At 40.4% G+C, this 20,508-nt stretch overlaps 1 protein-coding gene across 2 annotated transcripts in view; it reads left to right on the forward strand.

Annotated features, from left to right (window-relative positions):
- Window positions 1-20,508, forward strand: part of LOC146798805 (uncharacterized) — a 105,390-nt gene that overhangs the window by 69,918 nt on the left and 14,964 nt on the right. For both annotated transcript variants that reach the window (XM_085626114.1, XM_085626115.1), the window contains 2 exons: window positions 8,426-8,603; window positions 17,746-17,943. In XM_085626114.1, coding sequence (XP_085482240.1) covers window positions 8,426-8,603; window positions 17,746-17,943 — 376 coding nt within the window. The remainder of the gene's footprint in view (window positions 1-8,425; window positions 8,604-17,745; window positions 17,944-20,508) is intronic.

Raw genomic sequence — 20,508 nt, forward strand, 5'->3', positions numbered from 1 at the left:
TAGCAACCACGAAGGGTGTACGGTGGTTTTCAACAATCGATCTTAAGTCAGCATACCACCAGGTGCCCCTCCATAAAGACAGTAAAAAGCTGACGACATTTATTACGCCATTTGGTTGTTATCGGTTTACGCGAGTACCATTTGGGCTGGCCTCTGCTGCCGCAATGTTCCAAAGGTTAATGCACAATTTGTTTGATGGAGTGGATGACATTTTGATTTTCCAAGATGACATTTTAGTCATGGGTAAGACTAAAGAGGAGCATGATAAGAGAGTGAGACAGGTGCTTGAGGTGTTAAAACAAAAAGGGTTGACTGCTGAATTTAACAAATGTAAATTTGGGTGCAACTCCGTTAACTACCTTGGCCATCGAATAACAGGTGACGGCATCAGCCCTAAGAAAGAACTCATGGATGCCATACAGAATGCACCTGTTCCGTCCAACAAGGATGAACTAAGATCTTTTCTAGGGATGGTGGAATTCTATGCTAGATTTATCAAGAACTTTTCCCACAAAACTTACGATTTAAGGCAACTGCTCAAGTTGAAGAACAAATTTATATGGTCGGAAGACTGTGACCGTAGCTTTAAAAACATTAAAGATGAAATGTGCGCAGCACTGCCCCTCAAGGGATTTGACACAACCCTTAAGAGCTTCGTCACAACGGATGCAAGCAACAAGGGTTTGGGGGCGGTACTCTCACAAAAAAACTCTGAAGGAATTGAGTACACCATAGCCTTTGCATCACGCTCCCTCACACCCTCTGAAGAGAACTTCTCTGTAATAGAACGGGAAGCGTTGGCGAGTGTGTGGGCATTGGAACACTTCAGACATTTTGTGTGGGGCCGCAAAGTCACTTTGTGCACAGACCACAAACCATTGACGAAAGTCTTCACCACTAAGGGTTTGTACACAGCCTCACCACGCCTAGCTAGGCTTTCTGTCCGGTTGTTTGATTACATATATGAGATCGAATACGTGCCTGGAGTAAAAAATGTTGTCGCTGACTTTCTCAGTAGAATGCCTGTGGTGCACCAAAGCAAGGAGGCACCCACTGACGTGGAAGAAAATGCCATAGCTGCGGTCCTGGAGCAGGTTAGCAACATAACCAGGGACGAATGGTTCAAGGAGCAAGAGAAGGATGGCAATATTAGGCAAGTAATGTCATTCATGAGAAACGGCTGGTGCAACAAAAGAGAACTCAATGACCAGCTCAAAGCGTACTGGGAGATTAAAAACGAACTGTCCCTTGAAGATGGATTCTTACTCAGGGGTGGGAAGTTCATTCCTCCCTTCAGGCTTAGGAGTAAACTACTTGAAGTATGTCATGAGGGTCATTTGGGCATCAGCAAGACCAAAGAAAGAGTTAAAAATCTATACTGGTGGCCAGGTGTCGGCTTGGAGATTGAACGGACAGTGAGAGGATGTGCACTTTGCATGTCAGCGGACAAAACGCAAGTCACATTTAGACCACCCCTCCATCCCCTGACGAGCCCAAGCATGCCATGGGAGAGGATAGGCATAGACATAATGGGTCCCATTACTGAAGAACATGAGAAATGGTATGTCTGTGTCATGATAGATCATTTCTCTAAATGGCCAGAAGTACTGTTCACTCAAAATCCCGAAGCAGTGAACATTGTGAAATTCATGGATCGCATCTTCTGCCGCGAAGGCTTACCCAAAATAGTTGTAAGTGACAACGGAACACAATTCATGTCCGAATTATTCCAAGAATACGTGAAGAGGCACAACATCTGCCACAAGACCACATCTGTCTACCATCCGGCAGGGAATGGAGCAGTTGAGCGATTTAATAGAGTCATCAAGGGCATAATACAAATAGCCAAAAGCAATGATTTGCCATGGAAGAATGAAACAATGAAGACAATATGGGCATACAGGATCACCCCAAGCGAGACAACAGGACACAGTCCATTTGAGCTGATGCGAGGAAGGACACCTTTGTCCAAGGACAATGTTGGTTGGATCAAGGCGGCAAGGAAGGTTGACTGGTCAGCTAAAATGGTGCAAGATAAACTTGCCGAGACGCAAGCAAGGGCGAAAGCATACTATGACAAAACCCATGGTAGTAAAGCAGTAGTACTCAATGAAGGGGATTATGTGAAAGTGAAGAAAAGTGGACACATCACAAAAGGTCAAGAAAGATATACCCCGCCGTACCAAGTCCAGAAAGTGTACTGTAACTCAGCACTCCTGAATGATGGGAAGGTGTGGCATTTTTCAAAATTGTCTGCAGTCAGACATGCAAAAGAGGCGTCAACAGGATCAGACTATCCCTGCATTGAACCCGTGAACCCAAATGGGCGCAGGCAAACCATTGACTATGATTCAGAGAGTGAATTGTCTGAAAACAGGAGGACTGGAACCGACCAAGCAGTGATGAGTCCACCAAGTCAGATTCTGGTGCCTAGTCCCAAAGGAGACGTTGTCAGACGCAAGTTACACGAAACACCCAGTCGGGATAATTCACCACTGGCAACCACAAGCAGGGCAGGCAGACTCCTGGGTCTCCCTGCTAGGCTGAAAGACTTCGTATGTGAGTGAGCCTTACCGCTCTCCAAATGTGTTTTTCTCTTTCCCTAGGGAAGGGGATGTGTTGTGTTTATTCCTGTCCCTGCGTGGACACCGTAGTTCCTTTGCCATGTGTCCCAATTGATACGCCGTATCAGTTGTGACGTCCGTGCCTTGACGTGATCAGCTGCCGTCTGTTTTGACAGTTGACAGCTGACCACGCAACGCGCCACATGTTCTGCCGGCTCCGCTGTTGGAGCCTCCATGTTGGTTTGAGCAATAAAGTTGTTCATCACGAAGACTTCAGCTTCCTTTATTTCAACAGCGTGACAAAAAATGTGTAAAACTGAAGCCCGTTTAAGACAGGAGCACGTGCGCAGCTGTTTTGAACAGTGTATTCTTCAGTTGGAACGTAGCGAATTGCTGAAGCCACACGCGTTTTAATTTAGAACTAGAATGCCAACTTTCTAATTTCATTATTGAAGGGCGAGGGTACTGTGGGCGACATGTTGCTATGCTATACGGAGGGAGGGCTTCATCACATTCTTATTGAACAAGCAATTTACGCGAGTTTGAATTATTGCCATTGTAAATGGCAATGCCTTTTATTTAGGTTTTGTTTTTTAAAACATAAATAAAAGGTATTGTCATTTACAATACCAATACCTTAAACTATCGCAATTGCAAGACCAATTGCATTACAAATGCTTGTACTTTTGGTCGGTGGCTGTCTAACTTTCAAGTTCACTTGTTTTGACAGGTTGGAAGTGAACGAGGTGCACGGTCTCGTTGTACGTTTCTTGCAAACTACTACTACATTAGGACCACGCATTGCAGTTATCCTCAAGGATCCCCGGTTACTCGTATAATTTTCTTCCACTTCTCGTATTAAATGAGCATCACCGGGGTCTCTAGATGGGAGAGGGAGCAGGTATGGCTCATTTTCTTAACATTAAACAGCGGTAGTTGTTGACCCAAGCTCTGGCTTGACTCAACCACCACAGCTGTTCAACGTGGCGACATAGAAAATAAATACACTGCACCCAAATACCTTTCACTGTTAAGCAGTGTTTATTTAAGATGTTTAAATCTGTGACGCACTTACTCTAATATATATAAAATTACAAATATAGCTTTAAGAGTTTAACCATACGTTGAATACTAAACGTAAAGGTTTGGAAACCGAAATGGACAGAGCTCAAAGCTACGACAACAGCATAAAACAAGCATTTGCAATGCAATAGGTCTCGCATTTACGCGAGTTTAAGCTATTGGCATTGTAAGAAACGAAAACAAAAATAAAACGCATTGTTATTTACAATGGCAATAGCTCAAACTCGCGTAAATGCGAGATCTATTGTATTGCAAATGCTTGTTATTATTACCGACCTTTTGTTGCCAAATGCATAAAATGTTTGCTCTCTAACGTAGACGTGTGCTCATACTGGCATCTAGTGGCTATAGTTAGAACTTCAGTTTGTTTAAACGATCTTCTAAAGTTTCACGCTGAACAGTAAAGGTGTGCATCATTGATAGGTTTGTGACCTTGGTGGTTTTGGCGGCTCACCAGGGTGCCACGGCGCACAATTTGTTAACTACTTACTGCCTGAGCCCCTCAAAACTTGGATTAGATAGCGGCTTGTAAAACAAGAGTAACATCTACAGTAAAACACAAAATGCAACAAACTCTGAAATGGTATCATCAGTCATGATGTTAAACTTACTATTCTACTGCATTCAGAACTGCTGTTCATATTGTTGTTGAATATGTGGGTGTTTTTTGTATTGTAAAGCGCACTAATACTTGTCAGTAGAGCTGCGCTATAGAAAACGGTCAAATAGCTTTAACAATGGTATCAGTGTGGATCCAGTATCATTTATTTGGAAATGATTAGTTAATTAATGATGTGTTGTTAAGTTGTGTTCTGAATTGGTATAAATATTGTGAAATCATGAAGAGTTAATTTGGGGAGTGTGTTACGATTTTCAAGGCACGTAGCTAGTCATAGCTGACAATTTAGGGTGGTTTTCACTTTTATTCACTTTAACTGTGTTTTATTTAAAAGAAAATGTGTTCTTTTAAAAACACATTTTAATATGGTATGACCTGAAGTGATTACTTAGCCTTGACGAAGATTTTTCAATTATTCGTTTTAATGAAATGCTACATCCACCTACTACACAACCAGCTGCCACTTCGCGTATCCTTTTGCCATACATGACAAGGCTTTGACACAGGTATTGGCTCTCCTCTGCAATGCGTTCAGCCTCTTGTATGTTCTTTGTTAAGCAAAGAGTTGGTTCGGAGGAAAGAGCTGAGTTGACCATTCATGGCCCTCTCAATCATTTTTCCAGGAAAGGGGAGACGAGAGATAGGCCTGTAGTTGCTGGGATCAAGTGGGTCCAGGATGGGCTTCTTTAGAAGGGGAAGAATGGAGGCTATTTTCCAAGAACTCGGAAGTGGAGAAACAGGGAACAGAACTCAAATCTTTTCGCTGCTACCCCCGGAGGATCTGACCGATATGTACCACGGAAGGGGACAGAGCTGGGCGCCAGAATGGAGCCTCAAAGAAGCAATGAATGAACAGGCATGGGCATTGCAGACTATCTCACGAGAACACGTTGCGGTGTTAAAGATAAGAAACAGGAGGCGAGGCCCTACAGAGAGTGGTTATTAGGGTGGCCATCTTTAAGTAGCCAAATCATTATCAATGGCAACAAACCAATTAAGATGCCATAGTTGAAAAATGTGTTATTTAAAATACATTAGAGTGTTTCTAATTATAATTAAAAAAAACAAATCAGTGCACACTCCTCTGTGCTGTGCCAACAAGCCAGTGATGTGCACATGCAATCATGCAAAACACTCGATAGTGTTCTGCATTCACCAGCGAGGTAGTGGCCAGTCAAACAAGCGACAAGCTGTTCATATTATTCTCTCAGTGCACATGCGCGTGCATACATACTGAAGCTCATTGGTTATTAAAACACCAGCTCTCTAGGAGCGGTCACCCATTTAAAGAAGATTTCAACAAGGCCAATACCCCTCAAAAAGAAACAAAGCCCAAAGCCAAACGTTTATCCTACCGGAAAAAGCCCAACTGACTGTCAACATCAATAAAAGCTAAAACAAAACGCTAGTTAAGGAGTGGAGGCAGGTGCGGGGGCAGCATTAACACAACTGTGGCATTAAGAGGAGGTGGGAGGGAAGACTGCTATCATAAAATATAAGCAGCTATGGCGCCGAAGCTGAACACAAGCAAATAGTAACAGAACAGGAACCCAAGAAAAAAATAGTCCCTCAAAGAACAGATAAAGAACCATTGCAACATGAGAAAGTACTTAGTCCCTGCTGCATGGGTGGAACGAAATAGAAAAAGGAGGGACAAAGAGGCACGACTGACCACCAGCACACAAGGATTTTTAAAGGACTCTGACATTGACAAATGAAAAGCAAAGGCACGCAGTGGGTGTAGTTGGAACTCCACAAAGCATATACAACAGGTTGCTAAGAGACAGCGCAAGCACTGTCTACGCTTGACCTAAAAATAGAGTAATATGTAAAAACGTCTTTGACACAAAATGACATGACGAAAATCTTATCAGTAGACCCAGAGATATGCAATTTTAGAGATTTATGGTAAGTATAGCACATAAAAGCACAAAACGCTACTCGCGGTTATCTGGTCGTGCAAGACCGAGCGCAAGTCACAAGTTAAGGCCGACTGCGATGGAGCACGGCACAGATGCAGGGACCAGCATAGTCCTATTGAAAACATTACCTTCTAAAGTCCAGCGTGCAGAGTCCAGTTTGCGTTGAAAGAGGCCATGAGGAGCAGGGAGAGTGTTGTTGATGGTTGTCGCTCTAGTGCACAGAGCAGGCCTTGCATCGCGGACAGTCGTCGCTGTTGCACGAAGATCCTATCATGCTTTGTCGACAATCATTGCTGGAGCTTGGTGTTGGCTGTCACCGTGGGCTGCCAATGCTGTAGCTGGGAGTGTACTGAAGAGTGGATATGAGGGTCCCCTTTTTAGGGCGCAGCCTAGTCTAGTTTGCTAAAGACATCTTGGGGACTTTTAGAAAGTTGACCTAGGAATGCATTCCACCCATTAATTACCATTGTCTTTGTGGTTTGTAACTCACATTTTCTGGTTATCTCTTTGCTAGCTTTATTTGCGTTAAGCTCTCCAAGTTCAGTTTGTCCCTCCCGTTGCCTAAACCATGTTTACTGTATTCTTCCACGAACTCGCTTTCTGTAAATAGACCTTTAAATCTTGTTCTTGTCACATTTGCTGTGCATTCAAAGTCAGAGGTCAAATTTCAAGCTGTATCTTCCAGGGTGGTTGGTGTTTATTTTTCTTTCTCCGACTTCAAAGTGAGAGGATTTATGTAACAATCATGCTGGCTCTGGAGAAGTGCGTGAGGAAGGCTGTATGGTGTTATTTTTGTTTTTTAGCACACATCAAAATTTAAATGTCTGTAAAACGAACTGTGCTGACGATCAAATCAATTCACTAGGTGATTTCATTTCCAGACATTTTTTGTGCACTGTATACGTTTTATCAGTAAAACTGTATGTCAGTCCAAATTTAATGGTCATTTCAATTGAAGATATCTTGTCTGTAATGGCAGTACGCTACCATACCATGCAGAATCCATGTTACCCCGCTCCATTCCACGCCACTGCCCTCTACTTTTTACCACTCCACACTACGCCACTCCACTCCCCATTTTGTCACTGCACACTTCTCTGCACCATTTCACTCTACAGCTCTCTACTCTACACCATTCATCTCTACGCTTTGGCAATACACTCTACCCCACACTACTTTACTATGAACCACTGCTCTCTTCGCAGCTTCACTCTACACCCCTCTGCGCCACTCCACTATATGCCACCCAACTCTGCAACACAGCACTCTATGCCACTGCACTCTTCGTCAGTGCACTCTACTCTGTACCACTCCACTCTACGCCAGTACATTCTATGCCAATCCAATCTATTCCACTATACACTGCTCCACTGCACTCCACACTGAAACAATATACTCTATGCTGCTGCATTCGGTGCCACTGCACTCAGCGCCACTCCACTCTACTCTTCACCACTCTACGCCACTGCACTCTATGCCAAATCACTCTGCGCCATTTTACTCAAAACCAATGCACTCTATGCCAATCTACTCTGCACCACTGCACTCTACGCCACTATACTCTATGCCACTGCACTGGTTCACTGACAGAACATCGATGCAAAAATATTGATGTAAAAAAAATAGATGTATAAAATATCGACTTTTATATAAATATAAAATAATATATATTAAATATATTAAATATAATAACAAAATAAAATAGATTTTATGTACATTGTAATAAAATATAACAAATAAACTTAATAAAAAAGAAACACACAAACATAATAATGTATACATATATATTTACTTTAAAACAATTAAACTATAATTTTTAATTTATGTTAAAATTTTTAAATAATATGAAAACTAAAAATATATATTCATGATTTAAAATATTAAAAAACAAAAATCTATAATAAATTGAAACATTAAACTAATAAAAAGTAGGGTAATTGTTGGATAGCGAAGGAATTACATTTACTATTCCAACTCCAATGAGTGCAACAGTAGGGAAAGTGTTGGATAGCGGAGGGGTACAGTGGCTCACACTATTATGAATTATAGTCTGTTGAAAGATCTGCTGTGCCCAATGGAAAACAATGCAGCCTGGTACCTTGACAGTGCACAAAAAGGGCAATACCATGCTGCACACCCACTTCCGCCACATATTGATAGGTCATGAAATAAAATTTCCCAAAACAGCATATTTTTATTTTTCTCTCTAGTTGTGACAAAAGGCTCTTTTTTGCTAGTTTTCTTTCCAGGACCCAGAGGAGTGAATCAACTCGGAGGAAGTTTTGTGAATGGCCGCCCACTGCCCGACGGTGTCCGGCAGAGGATTGTGGAACTCTCCCATCAAGGCATAAGACCATGTGAAATTTCCAGGCAGTTACGGGTCAGCCACGGTTGTGTCAGCAAGATTCTTGGCAGGTATAGTGATACCAATTATTTTTAACAGATTCAAAGAAGTAAGTGAGTGATGTGAATCATGACGTGAACCTAACAAAACCGGAAATGAGGAACACAAATGTAAACAGGATTATAGGACACTCTCCAGTGAGTATTTATACTTAAATGTGCTTTGCATCTCACCATATCGCAACTCTTGAGGAAGTCGAGATGGAAGAGGTAACCAAATATTAACTATTGCTAATTTATGACTGTGAGGTGACCCTTCAGATTTTCGTTCTCTCACTCCCCAATGACAAAATCCCAAGCTAGTCTCAACACCCTCAGGACAATCCCATTGCCTGAATGATTCAGTCTCATTCATATGGCTAACTGTGGTGTCACGAGAGGGATGTGATCCGAATAAGCGCCAATAAAAGCACAGGGAGGCACCCTTGATGAAGTCCTATAAGTATCAGCGTGAGCAAACCTGCACTGTCCAAAGACAAATCCTTTTAATTTGTCTGCCCTTCTCTACTGATACCTATTAATATAATTACAGAAATCCCTTGACATATAAAATCCAGAATATCTTTATGATAACTAAACATTTAATCCAGCATAATTTACTTTTTAGTTCAACAAAATGGAGGATGTTCATCAGTTCTGCTTCAATAACAAAAAAAACCTTGAGTCAGTAAACTAGAAGTGCTCCCCATTCCCTAATGCGTTCAATCAATATTCTGTAACATGTCCTCATCACTTTGAGGTAATGTTGGGACTATTTGAAAAATAGATCAGCTATTTCAACAGTGCATAAATCAGTAAACATATTGAAATGATACAATTAAATTGTGCACACATTAAATATATTGAAATAGTGAACACTGAAAACAGTGCACGGAAACGGTTCTCTCTATAAAGGATGCACATGGTAATTTTTAAAGGAGGCGGAAAAGTTACAGTTGGTACTGGTAGAGGAACTCCACACGAAGTCTTTACTCCATCAGAAATCGATCAATTTATATTGATTGATTTATAGGAATTAATATATTAGTCTTTCCTTATTCTTCTCATTGGAAAGGTGAATAAATTTGCACATTGACCACAGACTTCAACCTTTAACAGCAGCACCCTGTGGTGGTGTAAATAATATTAAATCCAAAATGCAAATATTTCTTGTATTTTTGCCTTAACGATCCTTACCCTCTTTTTTTTTTTAATCATTCATTTTATTGAGAGTTCATAAAGACAAAATCAATAATACAGAACACATTATAATAGAATTAATACGGTACAGGGCACGTTGGTGCAAAAACATTTTCAAATTGCATCAATTCAGAACTTAATTATGAAGTGCAAAGTATAAAAATAAAAAGCATAATAAAATTTCAACTATTCAGAACTTAATTGTAAAGTGCAAAGTGCATAAGAAGAAACAATCTAGCAGACTGTTAGTTAAGATGAAATAATTAAGAATAAATGCTGTCAGAAAATATGATAAAAAAGACTAGGTATTGAACACACTCCAAAACTTCTCATATTTCTTAAGTGCCCCTGATCTCAGTGCATATTTCCTTTCCCTTCCCTGGATTCGTAGTAGTTTTGCCTTCCAAGGTTTGGTACTTTATCGGTTTTCCAGGACTGCAAAATAAGGGATTTAGCTATTAGGGAGGCTATGAAAAGGGACTCATCATATGGAGTGTGGCTCGTAGAGCAGCCTAGTACAGGAATTAAATCGTCAAACATTATAGTGGCTTTAAGCTCCAGGGAGAGGTATTTTTCAATTTCCTTCCAGAATGGCTGAATTTTAAGACATTCCCAGACAATATGTTTCCAGTTCCCTTTCTCCTTACACCGGAAACATTTATCAGCAACTAGGGGAAAGATACTGTGGAGATAGGAGGGAGTTCTATAGATCAACCATTTATTATAAAATTGCATGCGTCTAAAATTAGCGCCGCGAAAGATTGTTTTATTAAATCTATTTATTTTATCTCATACATACTGGTTGATTTCAATATTTTCCCTCTTCTTCCACCTCTCAATGATCCTACTAGAGGATTCCAGCCCTTTGTCCTCTTTTAATAATTTGATCCAAATACTCATCTTTTTTTGAATTTTATTATTCAAAGCTGTCGAGATAATTTCTTTGTGGTATAGATTTCCTATATCCAACTCTTTAAGCCTTGGATTTAGCATACAGAAAGACCAATTCAAGGTGGAATAAGAGAGGTGTATCTGTCTGGAGATTTCATCCCATGTCTTCCACCTATTTCCAATAAGGAAGTCTTCAATCTTTACAAAGCCATTTTCTTTCCAGAGATTTATTGTTTTACTGTCCATACCTCCCTCTTCTCCCAAATTGAAGTTGTTCAAATCCGTTGTATTGCTTATTCTAGGAATAGAGTAAAATTTCAAAAACTGAATTTTCTGTTTGAAAATCCACTGGAGGGATTTATAACGAACTTTCTTTGGATCTTTCGTAGTTCTAATCGGGTCGGTTATTTTTACTTCTGACAGCATCTTCTTCATAAAAAAATTGTCTGCCTCATTAGTGTCGGAGAAAAAAAACCTAAAACTGTGATGTGCAAAGGATGCAAAGTAATATTCTCTAATATTTGGAAGGGACAACCTTGAACAGAAGGAAGGTATAAAGTGTTACATGCAAGCCTCGGAGATTTTTTGGCTCAGAGAAAAGAGGAAATCAGGGCATCCACTTTTTAAAAAAAAGAGACCTGAATTACACAAGGTACAGCATCGAATACAAAATTAAAAAGAGGTAGAACCGACATTTGTATTAGTGCTGCTCGCCCCATTAAAGACAGGGGTAAGAAATTCCAACGCTCTAAAAGAGACCCAACCTTTTTTTAACAGAGGTGAAAAGTTCAATGAAAACAGATCTTCCAGATTGCCCGATATGAATATTCCTAAATACCTCTTTGGGGATGGGTTATATATTTGCCTAAATACTGGTACTAAAGTGTCTGCAGTGCAGTTTACTAGAATAATTTCCGTCTTGTTAACATTAATTTTATAACCCCCTAGTTTTTGGAAAACCGAGAATATTTTTAAAATTTTCAATTGGCTAGAGGGTTTAGAATTTAAAAAAGGGACAATGTCATCGGCGTATAATTTTATATTAGTCATGCCTGCTACTGGGACTGTTTCGGTCCGTATATTCCTAATCGCAATCGCCAAAGGTTCGATAACGCGACTAGAATTGGCGACAGGGGACATCCCTGTCGCGTGCCTCTAGTGACCAGACATGTCCCGATATTAGAATTATTGATGATAATCTATGCCCTAGAATTCATATATAGATGTTTTAAAATAATGATAAAAACCTCTGGGAAATTAAAACTGTGCAGAATAACACAAAGGCAGTCCCATGACACTAGATCGAAGGCCTTCTCCGCATCTAAAAGCCAGATTTGAGCCTTCACTTTATTTGATTTAAAAAAATCCAGTGCCTCCAATACAAACTTTGTATTTGAATGGAGATGCCTGCCTGCAATAAAACCACACTGATCGTTAGCTACCAGACATCCCACTATTTTTTTCAATCGGTTTGCTAAAAGTTTTGTAAAAATTTCATAGCCTGTATTCAGGAGACTTATGGGTCTATATGAATTTATATTCTACTTGTCCTTTCCTTTTTTTTAAATGCTAACCACCACAGCTAAATGGAAAGAGTCTGGCGGGGGGCCTCCTTGGAGTAGATCATTCAGTAAAAGTAAAAATTCTTTATGTAAGGTTCCTCCAAATTTTTAAAAAAATTCAATAGGAAGACCATCATCACCGTTAGCCTTACCGTTGGGGAGAGAACTAATCACCTCAACTAATTCTAACACTGAGAATTCCTCTGTGAGGTATTTCTTGCCCCCATCATCTAATTTCGGTATTGGCAATTGCTCTAAGAACTCCCCAATAGAATCAGGTGAGGCCCCTTCGGTCGCTTGATAGACTCCTTCATAGTGTTTTAAAAACAACTCGCCAATAAAGGCTGTGGTCTTAGTATGCAATTTAGTAATGGGGTTGATTAATTGATCTATTCTATTGCGAGCCTGCTTTTCTTTGGCTTGCCAGGCCAAGAGCTTCCCGGTGTATTCGCTCTCCTCATAGATCCTCTGGGCATAGAGATTACTATTAGTTTCACCTAGGTCATAGTAAAAGTCCCCCATCCTGCTCTTAGCCTCGTAGAATTTTTGCCCGGAGTGCATTGATCTAACCCTATAGTGTTCTTGAGTTGCCTCCGTGAGATCAGTTTGAAGTTTTATTTTCTCCTCCTTTCTTGCCTTCTGCTTTGGAATTTCTTTAGATGTTATTAACCCACGAAGAGTAGCCTTAAATGCATCCCAAATGGTATTTAATGGGGCAGTGCCTCTATTCTGTGCAAAAAACTGCTCGATAAATTCTTCAATGTCTGCACACCATTGAGGATCAAGGAGGTTAAGATTATTAAAAAACCACCTTCTAGCAGGGCTTATATCTTGTAATCCCAGCTTTACCTCCATGGAGACTGCCGCATGATCGGAGAAAGCATTAGACAGATGTATATAATTATATAGCTCTAGAGCATGAGAGGTTAAAAAAAAGTCTAATCTAGATGCAGAGTTATACTTTGCTGAGTGGCATGAATATTCTCGTTTAAGAGGATTAGAGAATCGCCAATGATCCATGATATCAAGGTCTAATTTACAAGTTTGGATAGCCAAAGCGGTTTGGGGTTTATTTTGTCGACGATCTTTTTTGGAGGAGTCCAATGAAGGATTCTGAAGAAAATTAAAGTCTCCCCCCAAAAATATTAACCCAGGGAGCCCTGTTATGGCATTCTTTAACTGTAAAATTGGCAAAGAATCATCTAAAATTGGTGCATACATTGTAGCGAGAATTATGTCTATATTATTTAATTTACAGTGTGCAATTGCCCATCTACCTCTATGGTCTGTGGCTGTACCAGCCAATGTAAAACCTACATGTTTTCCTATCAATATACATACTCCTCTCTGTGCCAGCCCAGCTGAGGAAGATATCTTATGGCCGGCCCAGTTCTTCAAAATTTTATCTGAGTCATCCTGATCTCTATAATGGGTCTCTTGTAAATAGATGATGTCTGGGTTTAAATTTTTTAACCAACATTCGATAGCATTTTTTTTACGAACATTGTTAAGACCATTTGTATTAAAAGAAATAAACTTCAACATACTATTAATTCTTTGAGAGAAGAATGATAAAACATTGAAAAAGGCAGCCGTAACAAATAGATAAAGCTAAAGGAATTTTAAACCTCAGCCTGTGCAGATGAGCATTAAGCAACATATATAGATAAATAATCATACAAAAACGACCGCAAATAAACTCTTTGTGCAAATAGGCAGATAAGGAGTGCAATTGTATACTAACAGCGGAACCTCACTTTGTGCAAATACGCAAATAAAGAGCAAGAAAATCTCTCTGAGCAGGTAGATAAATGAGCAGTGCGATTGTATGATACCAGCAAACACCTTTCTTTGTGAAAATAGGTAAATAAGCAGTGCAATTATATGAAAATAGCAAAACCTCTCTTTGTGCAAAAAGGCAAATAAATAATACGGTTGAGCAACAATTTGCAGATGAGGAACAAGAACCCTTCCTCTGTGCAAATAAACAAATAAACAGTGCAGTTATATGATAGCAACAAAGACCTCTCTTTGTGCAAATAGACAAGTCAGGAATGTGATTATAAAATAACAGCAAACCCTCTCTTTGTGCAAATAGACAAACCATAACGAAGCGTATCCATCTAAATGTTAAAGCAGATGACCTTGTCCGTACCATAACTGTGTTGAACTTAATATTAGAACAGATGATTCTTCAATATGTGAACTCTCTATTTTTCCCCCCCTGTAGCACCCCCCTTCACCTCCCCTCCCCTCCGCCCTCCCCCTAGAGCGGACGGTACCCCCCCCCGTGTCCCACTTCCGTCCTACTCTGATATTTCTTCTTTTTGGATGCCATGTCATTGCATCCTTGTGTGCTTCCTGTCCCCGCCATAGGCCCACCATTTAAATAAAAAAAATATATATATTAACTGTAAGCTATGCACCTAAACCTTCAAGGAATACCTGAGCTTCATATAAGTTCGTAAAGATAACAAACTTCCCTTTGGCCAGTACTTTAAGTTTTGATTGCTGCACAATCATAGCTTGGGCTCCCTTGCTTTTAAAAAAGTTAATCAGTGAAACGAAGTCCCTGCGTCTGTGAGCAGATGCTGCCGACATATCTGAAAAAATCCGAAAATTATTCGCACCATCGGCGTTGAATGATTTCTTAGAATATGCAGTATTTAACATTTTCTCCTTTACCCTAAAATCAGAGAAATTAAGCAAAATTGTACGTGGATATTTCAGATTATTTGGTTTATGCGCCGGGACTCTGTGCGCTCTTGTGATTGTTAAATCTCCTTGAAGCTCAGGTATGGCATTTTTCAGAAGAGACTCTGACCACTTAACTACATCCTTATCTTCCTACGGGAATTAATATATTAGTATTTGCTTATTCTTCTCATTGGAAAGGTGAATAAATATGCACATTGACCACAGACTTCAACTTTTAACAGCAGCACCCTGTGGTGGTGTAAATAATATTAAATCCAAAATGCAAATATTTCTTGTATTTTTGCCTTAACGATCCTTACCCTCTTGTGAGATTGTTTAGCAATACAATCAGTTTTGATATTTGCCTCCTGCAAGTGACCAATTATTAGCTAAAGACTTAACTTTGCTCTTTTTCACCAAATTACTTTAATGTATCAGGCACGCAGCAATAACAGTAAACAAAGAAAAGTCTTTGTTTTCTGCCATTCCTTTAACCAGGCACTGGTCTAAGCAGATAGATAACGCAGGCCTGACCCTGACATGGCCATTGTGGAGACAAGGTTCTTTGAGCATAATGCACCAATAACAATAACAAATGCCTCATGCGAATGGTGCTGCTCCGAAACTGGATCCCTTGCAGCTCTCTCCAAGCATAAGTGAGAAGCAATGGAATATTGTACTGTATTGTACTCTGTTGGTAGCCCTGAAAGCTCCTTGTGTATATTCTCACTGACAGTAGGTTTGGCGTCCATGGGGTTTAAGTTCCACTAGGGTCAGAGAGCTGTGATGACATTTCTTGTTGTAGGCAAATCTTTTGATTACGTAAACAAAGCCTTGCTTGTCAAAGGCGACAACTGTGTCACCAAAACCTAATCGCTATATTTCACTACTTGTCGCAAGCGGGAGTACATCGGAAACGTCAATCACGACCTCAACAGTCCTTTATGGAGATTCACAAATACATTTTGTATCATTAACTCTACAAGACTCCCTAAGATGTATTGAGGAAAAGGGAGAGCAGAGGAGCACAAAAATGTGTGTAGCACAGGGATCAATAGAGAAAACAATCGCGCTACAGCTCACACAATAGTCATGTCTTCTCCCCCTCCCCAGTGCCCGTCCTCCGTCTCTGTCCCAGCCCCCACTCCCAGAGTGTAATCAACTTGAAGAGGAGCCCAAACTTTCAAGGAAGGCCCTCACAGAATACAAATCTCTTCCACTAGTGCATCACCCTCATTTTAACCGGTTACCCCCTCATGGAGCAATGCATCTGTTTATGAGATCCAAATGGATGCCTATCAATCTATCTTCCTAGCAAATGGGTGAGGGCTCAGATCAGGAAGTAGCAGTGACATCACCTGCCCCCTTTTTACATCCTTTCGCACTGCTACCCTCTGAAGTTGATCTCTCCACTTAGCTGATTCGACCACAAACTTAACTATGCTATGCCACCAGCACTCTCCTTCTGTTGTCCCAGCTTCTCGGAGAGTGTAGAGGCCTTCACTCCAGCATCCTGCCATCAGTCTGCAATAGTTCCAATAATTCAGCCAGCATCTCAGCAGTCGTCAGAAAGGGTATCGAAGACAATCTCAGCAGTAACCCAAGAATCCTAAAGTGGTTGCCCCTGTGTAGATTATCCAACACCTCAATCCTCTCCTCTATGGCTGTAAAGACTAGTACAGGATTAGTTTCAAAGGCTGATACTTCTTTCAGTTTGAAGTCTGCCGCTTGTCCCCCCCCCGTACCTGAATTCAACTATCAATATTCTTTATTCTTTGCTCCCCAGTCAATAACCTGCTCTCAACAGTGTTACTTTAATGCTGCCCATCTCCTCATTCATGTCACTGTGGATGGTGTTGAAGGATCGGAGAAAAGCTCTCTCCCATCGCGACAATGTGCCTGCTCTGCAATCTTAGCGGCCAAGTCAGTTCTGACGTCGTTAGATGTTGCCACTTGAGGCGTAAAAATACCATTCTTCCCATTGCGCTTCCCAGACATATCTAAACAAAGCTCTTGCACTGCTGTGTAGGGTGGAGAATCCAACACACAGTTCTGTTCCAAGAGGGCTCTCCATCCCAAATGTTAGAAAAGTACCAAACAAGAGAGCACCCCAATATTTCTATTTGCATGGGTAATGGGCATAGAAGTAAACAAACAGTTTTTGGTAGGGTTTTTCAAGTATAAAATAAGAAGCTATCATATGGAATGGCAGATGCTACATTATTTTGAAATTGAATTTGCAGAATGGCAATTTCAGAACACTACTCTAGCAGTCATGAAGAAGAATGAATATTTGATTGGGACAAAAGCGGAGAAGACGAGCATAAGTAGACATACAAGAGCATGAGCGTATTATAAAAAATGATTACATGAGTTAAGAGAGGGTGCTACATAATCAAATATGGGTGATACAGTGCAGGGCATGTGTGAAAGTGTGCACCAGATAAAAAAAACTCTAGAAGAAACCCTTTTATGTGGAAGATAATATCGTTGGTTGAGTATTTTCCCCTACTCCTGTTCCTATTTACTGCTAATTTGAGACTTCCTTGAATGTATTGTGGTTTCAGGTTTGAGACTTGTGTCATTAAAACATTTCTGGGGAAATTAAATCTGAAAATGTTTCCAAGAAGGAATTGTAAATGAGTTTTAATCTCAAAGGCTATGATATCTGATATAGTGCTCCAGATACATAAGTGTGCCATGTTTGGCATGACCATTGAAATGAAGGGAACGGTCAGAAATAAAACTTCCTTTTTATTTTGGAATCAAAAAGATTTATTCAAATGACCATGTTAACGAAGGGCCTGCTTCTTGCTATTTTGCAGGTTCTATGAGACTGGAAGTATTAAACCTGGAGTGATCGGAGGTTCAAAGCCAAAGGTTGCCACACCCGGAGTTATTGATAAAATTGCAGATTACAAATGCCAGAGTCCCACAATGTTTGCCCGGGAAATCAGAGCCAGGCTTCTGGCTGAACGTGTGTGCGACAGTGACGCCGTACCCAGCGTGAGCTCAATAAACAGGTAAACATCCCAAAAGGGAGTAGTTCAGGACACATTAACCAGGAATTTCTGGATGGTCTGCCTAAAGTTTGGGGAGTTTTCACCTTTCCCAGATATATTCATTCATTGCAGGCTTTGAATGTTGGTAGTAAGTGTTTCAAACCGATCCGTCTTAGTTACATAATTCAAGCTCATCGCTGTACATCACCAAATTCACAGGTGCGTTTTCCAGGCCTTGTGAACAAATCTTTGACCTTTCAATTAATTACCAACATCATTCATGCGTAGGATGAAGAGTATGGGAACCAGGACACATCCCTACTTAGGGGGCTATTTGTCGTCACCTCTTTTGATAAGGGACTCCTGCTGTCAGACTTCACCTACGTGTTTGTGTGTATTTCTGTAGTTTGACTCTATATTTTGGCTGCTCCGGGTCCATGCCTCAGGTTTTAACTTCAACATGTGCCTGTCTATTGAATTGAGGCCTTGTAGACAAAAAGACACACGTACACATTTGTTCGTTACATACTGAGTGTTGAATTATTACTTTTATTTCTAGCTCCTATTTATTTTAAAAAGTAGTATGCTCCACTTTTTTCTGAATTTATAAGCCTTTATGTCCTAAATCTCACAAGCCACTGATAGATAAGCTAAAACATATTCACAACTAACTTGACTTGAAGGGATGAACCACCAGATCATTTAGGACCCGGCCTGGCAGTTCGAGCTGGTCTTTTCCTATTGGAGCTGGGCCAGTAGCATGTCTGCACGTTTTTTAGTAGTGCTGTATACATGGTAGACGGGGTACATTTCTGCACACCTCTTCTGCAGAGCTCTATACATGATTTACTTGGTATACATCTACACAGCATACTTTTAATACTCTATACTAGAGTGGACAAAGCACATCTGTATAAACATTACTCAAGAAAGTGAAACCAATAGCAATTGTTCTCTTAGTCCCTAGAGACAATTCAAATAGTAGAACAGCCCATGCTAAACTTCAGTGTTGCCACTGTGACACCCAAATTTCAAATGGTGGCATGATCCAAGTATTTTTTGTATTATCCTACAAATACAAAAAAATAAAACATATTTTAGCCAGTAATGGAGAATTTTAAGTTTTTCTTGAATAAAAGCTAAACATGAATATCTTTGTATTGTAGCATTTATACAGTGCTTCATACCTCTGATGAGTTTATGAAGCGCTTCGATTGCATTTGCTGTTTAGTTCACAAATACAGATCAAATGAATGAAAGTCAGTTCTTGTTTCATTGTGCACACTGCAACTGGATAGATGTTCTGTGACCTCTTTAACTTTGGCTGCTTGTTCTTGCTGGAGGCATTATAATGTCGAAGTTCAACAGTAATAGGGTATTACAACTGTGTTGCTATGTCACTTCACAAGCGACTAGAGACTTCACTACTTAACTGTAATAAACAACAAAATCAGCCTTGCATTTGTGAAAGTTAGAGCTATTGGCGTTGTAAATGACAATGCTTTTTACTTATTTTTTTTGTTTGCAGTGGAGTGATCACGTAGAAAAAAAGTGCAGGCTATACCATATTATAGTAAAGAAAAAGCTGCACAAACTTCACGAAAACATGTCAATAACATAGGGTTGACTTTCCCCTTTATAATACTCTGTTGGGAAATCTAACCAGGGATTGAAGAGCTACACAGTAGCTATGGCTGTGCTGATGTTTGCCATTATGCAGAGTTCACCAAATGTGAAAGGTAAGCTTTTATTTGCTGAGACATCTTACTCCTTAACTTGCTGAGCCACCATGCGGCTTACCTCGCTGTATGGGCCGCAGTTTTTCCCTGACAGAAACATTTGAAGAGGTCTTAAGCATTTGCCAAAAGATTTATCCAAGGCGTAAATATTTTCAGAGCTAGCAAAACAGATTTTGCCACACCAGTGCTCCCTTAAGATTGCAAACATATCCTGATAAATACAACTAAGAACTACAGGGACAGGGATATTCAGATACCTACATTTCCTGTCTGTAGAAGTGGAGTATTTTGGTACCTACACTATGCATCCTAAAACACTGACTGATATGAAATCCAAAGCGATTTATTTGTATTTGCGGGGCGGGGGGAGGGTGGGGTGGGCGAAACTCCACCCGGGTCACCTTGGTGGGGACAAGGTGTTGGCCACTTTTTTTGCATTTTTGTGACTATGAATAGAGGCTCTCTGGTGCAGTTTTGGGGGACAGGTAAACATTTGGAACATATGAGAGTGGGGGTGGCGCTTCAGTGGGAGAAAGCCTTGTGGATTTGGAAGTGGGCACGGCTGGGTCAATGGCGAGAAACGCTGTCAGAGCGCACCCTTAATGCCTATGAATATTCTCACTGTCATTAACCCTCGATAGCCACTAACTCTCTGCTCAGTGCACCCTACAGCACTTAATGTGAGCACCCGCGGTATTACTCACACCATGTCACTCCGACTGTACAGTGTGAATGATTTTTATTGCAGACTGAATACCTTTAGACATGATAACACTGAGGAAATCTCAGGGTCCGATCTGAGTATGTTTCAGAGAACATTTAATCATACAATGCTGTGCTCAGAGTG

The sequence above is a fragment of the Triturus cristatus genome, chromosome 9 (genome assembly GCF_964204655.1).
Source record: "Triturus cristatus chromosome 9, aTriCri1.1, whole genome shotgun sequence".
NCBI lineage: Eukaryota > Metazoa > Chordata > Amphibia > Caudata > Salamandridae > Triturus > Triturus cristatus.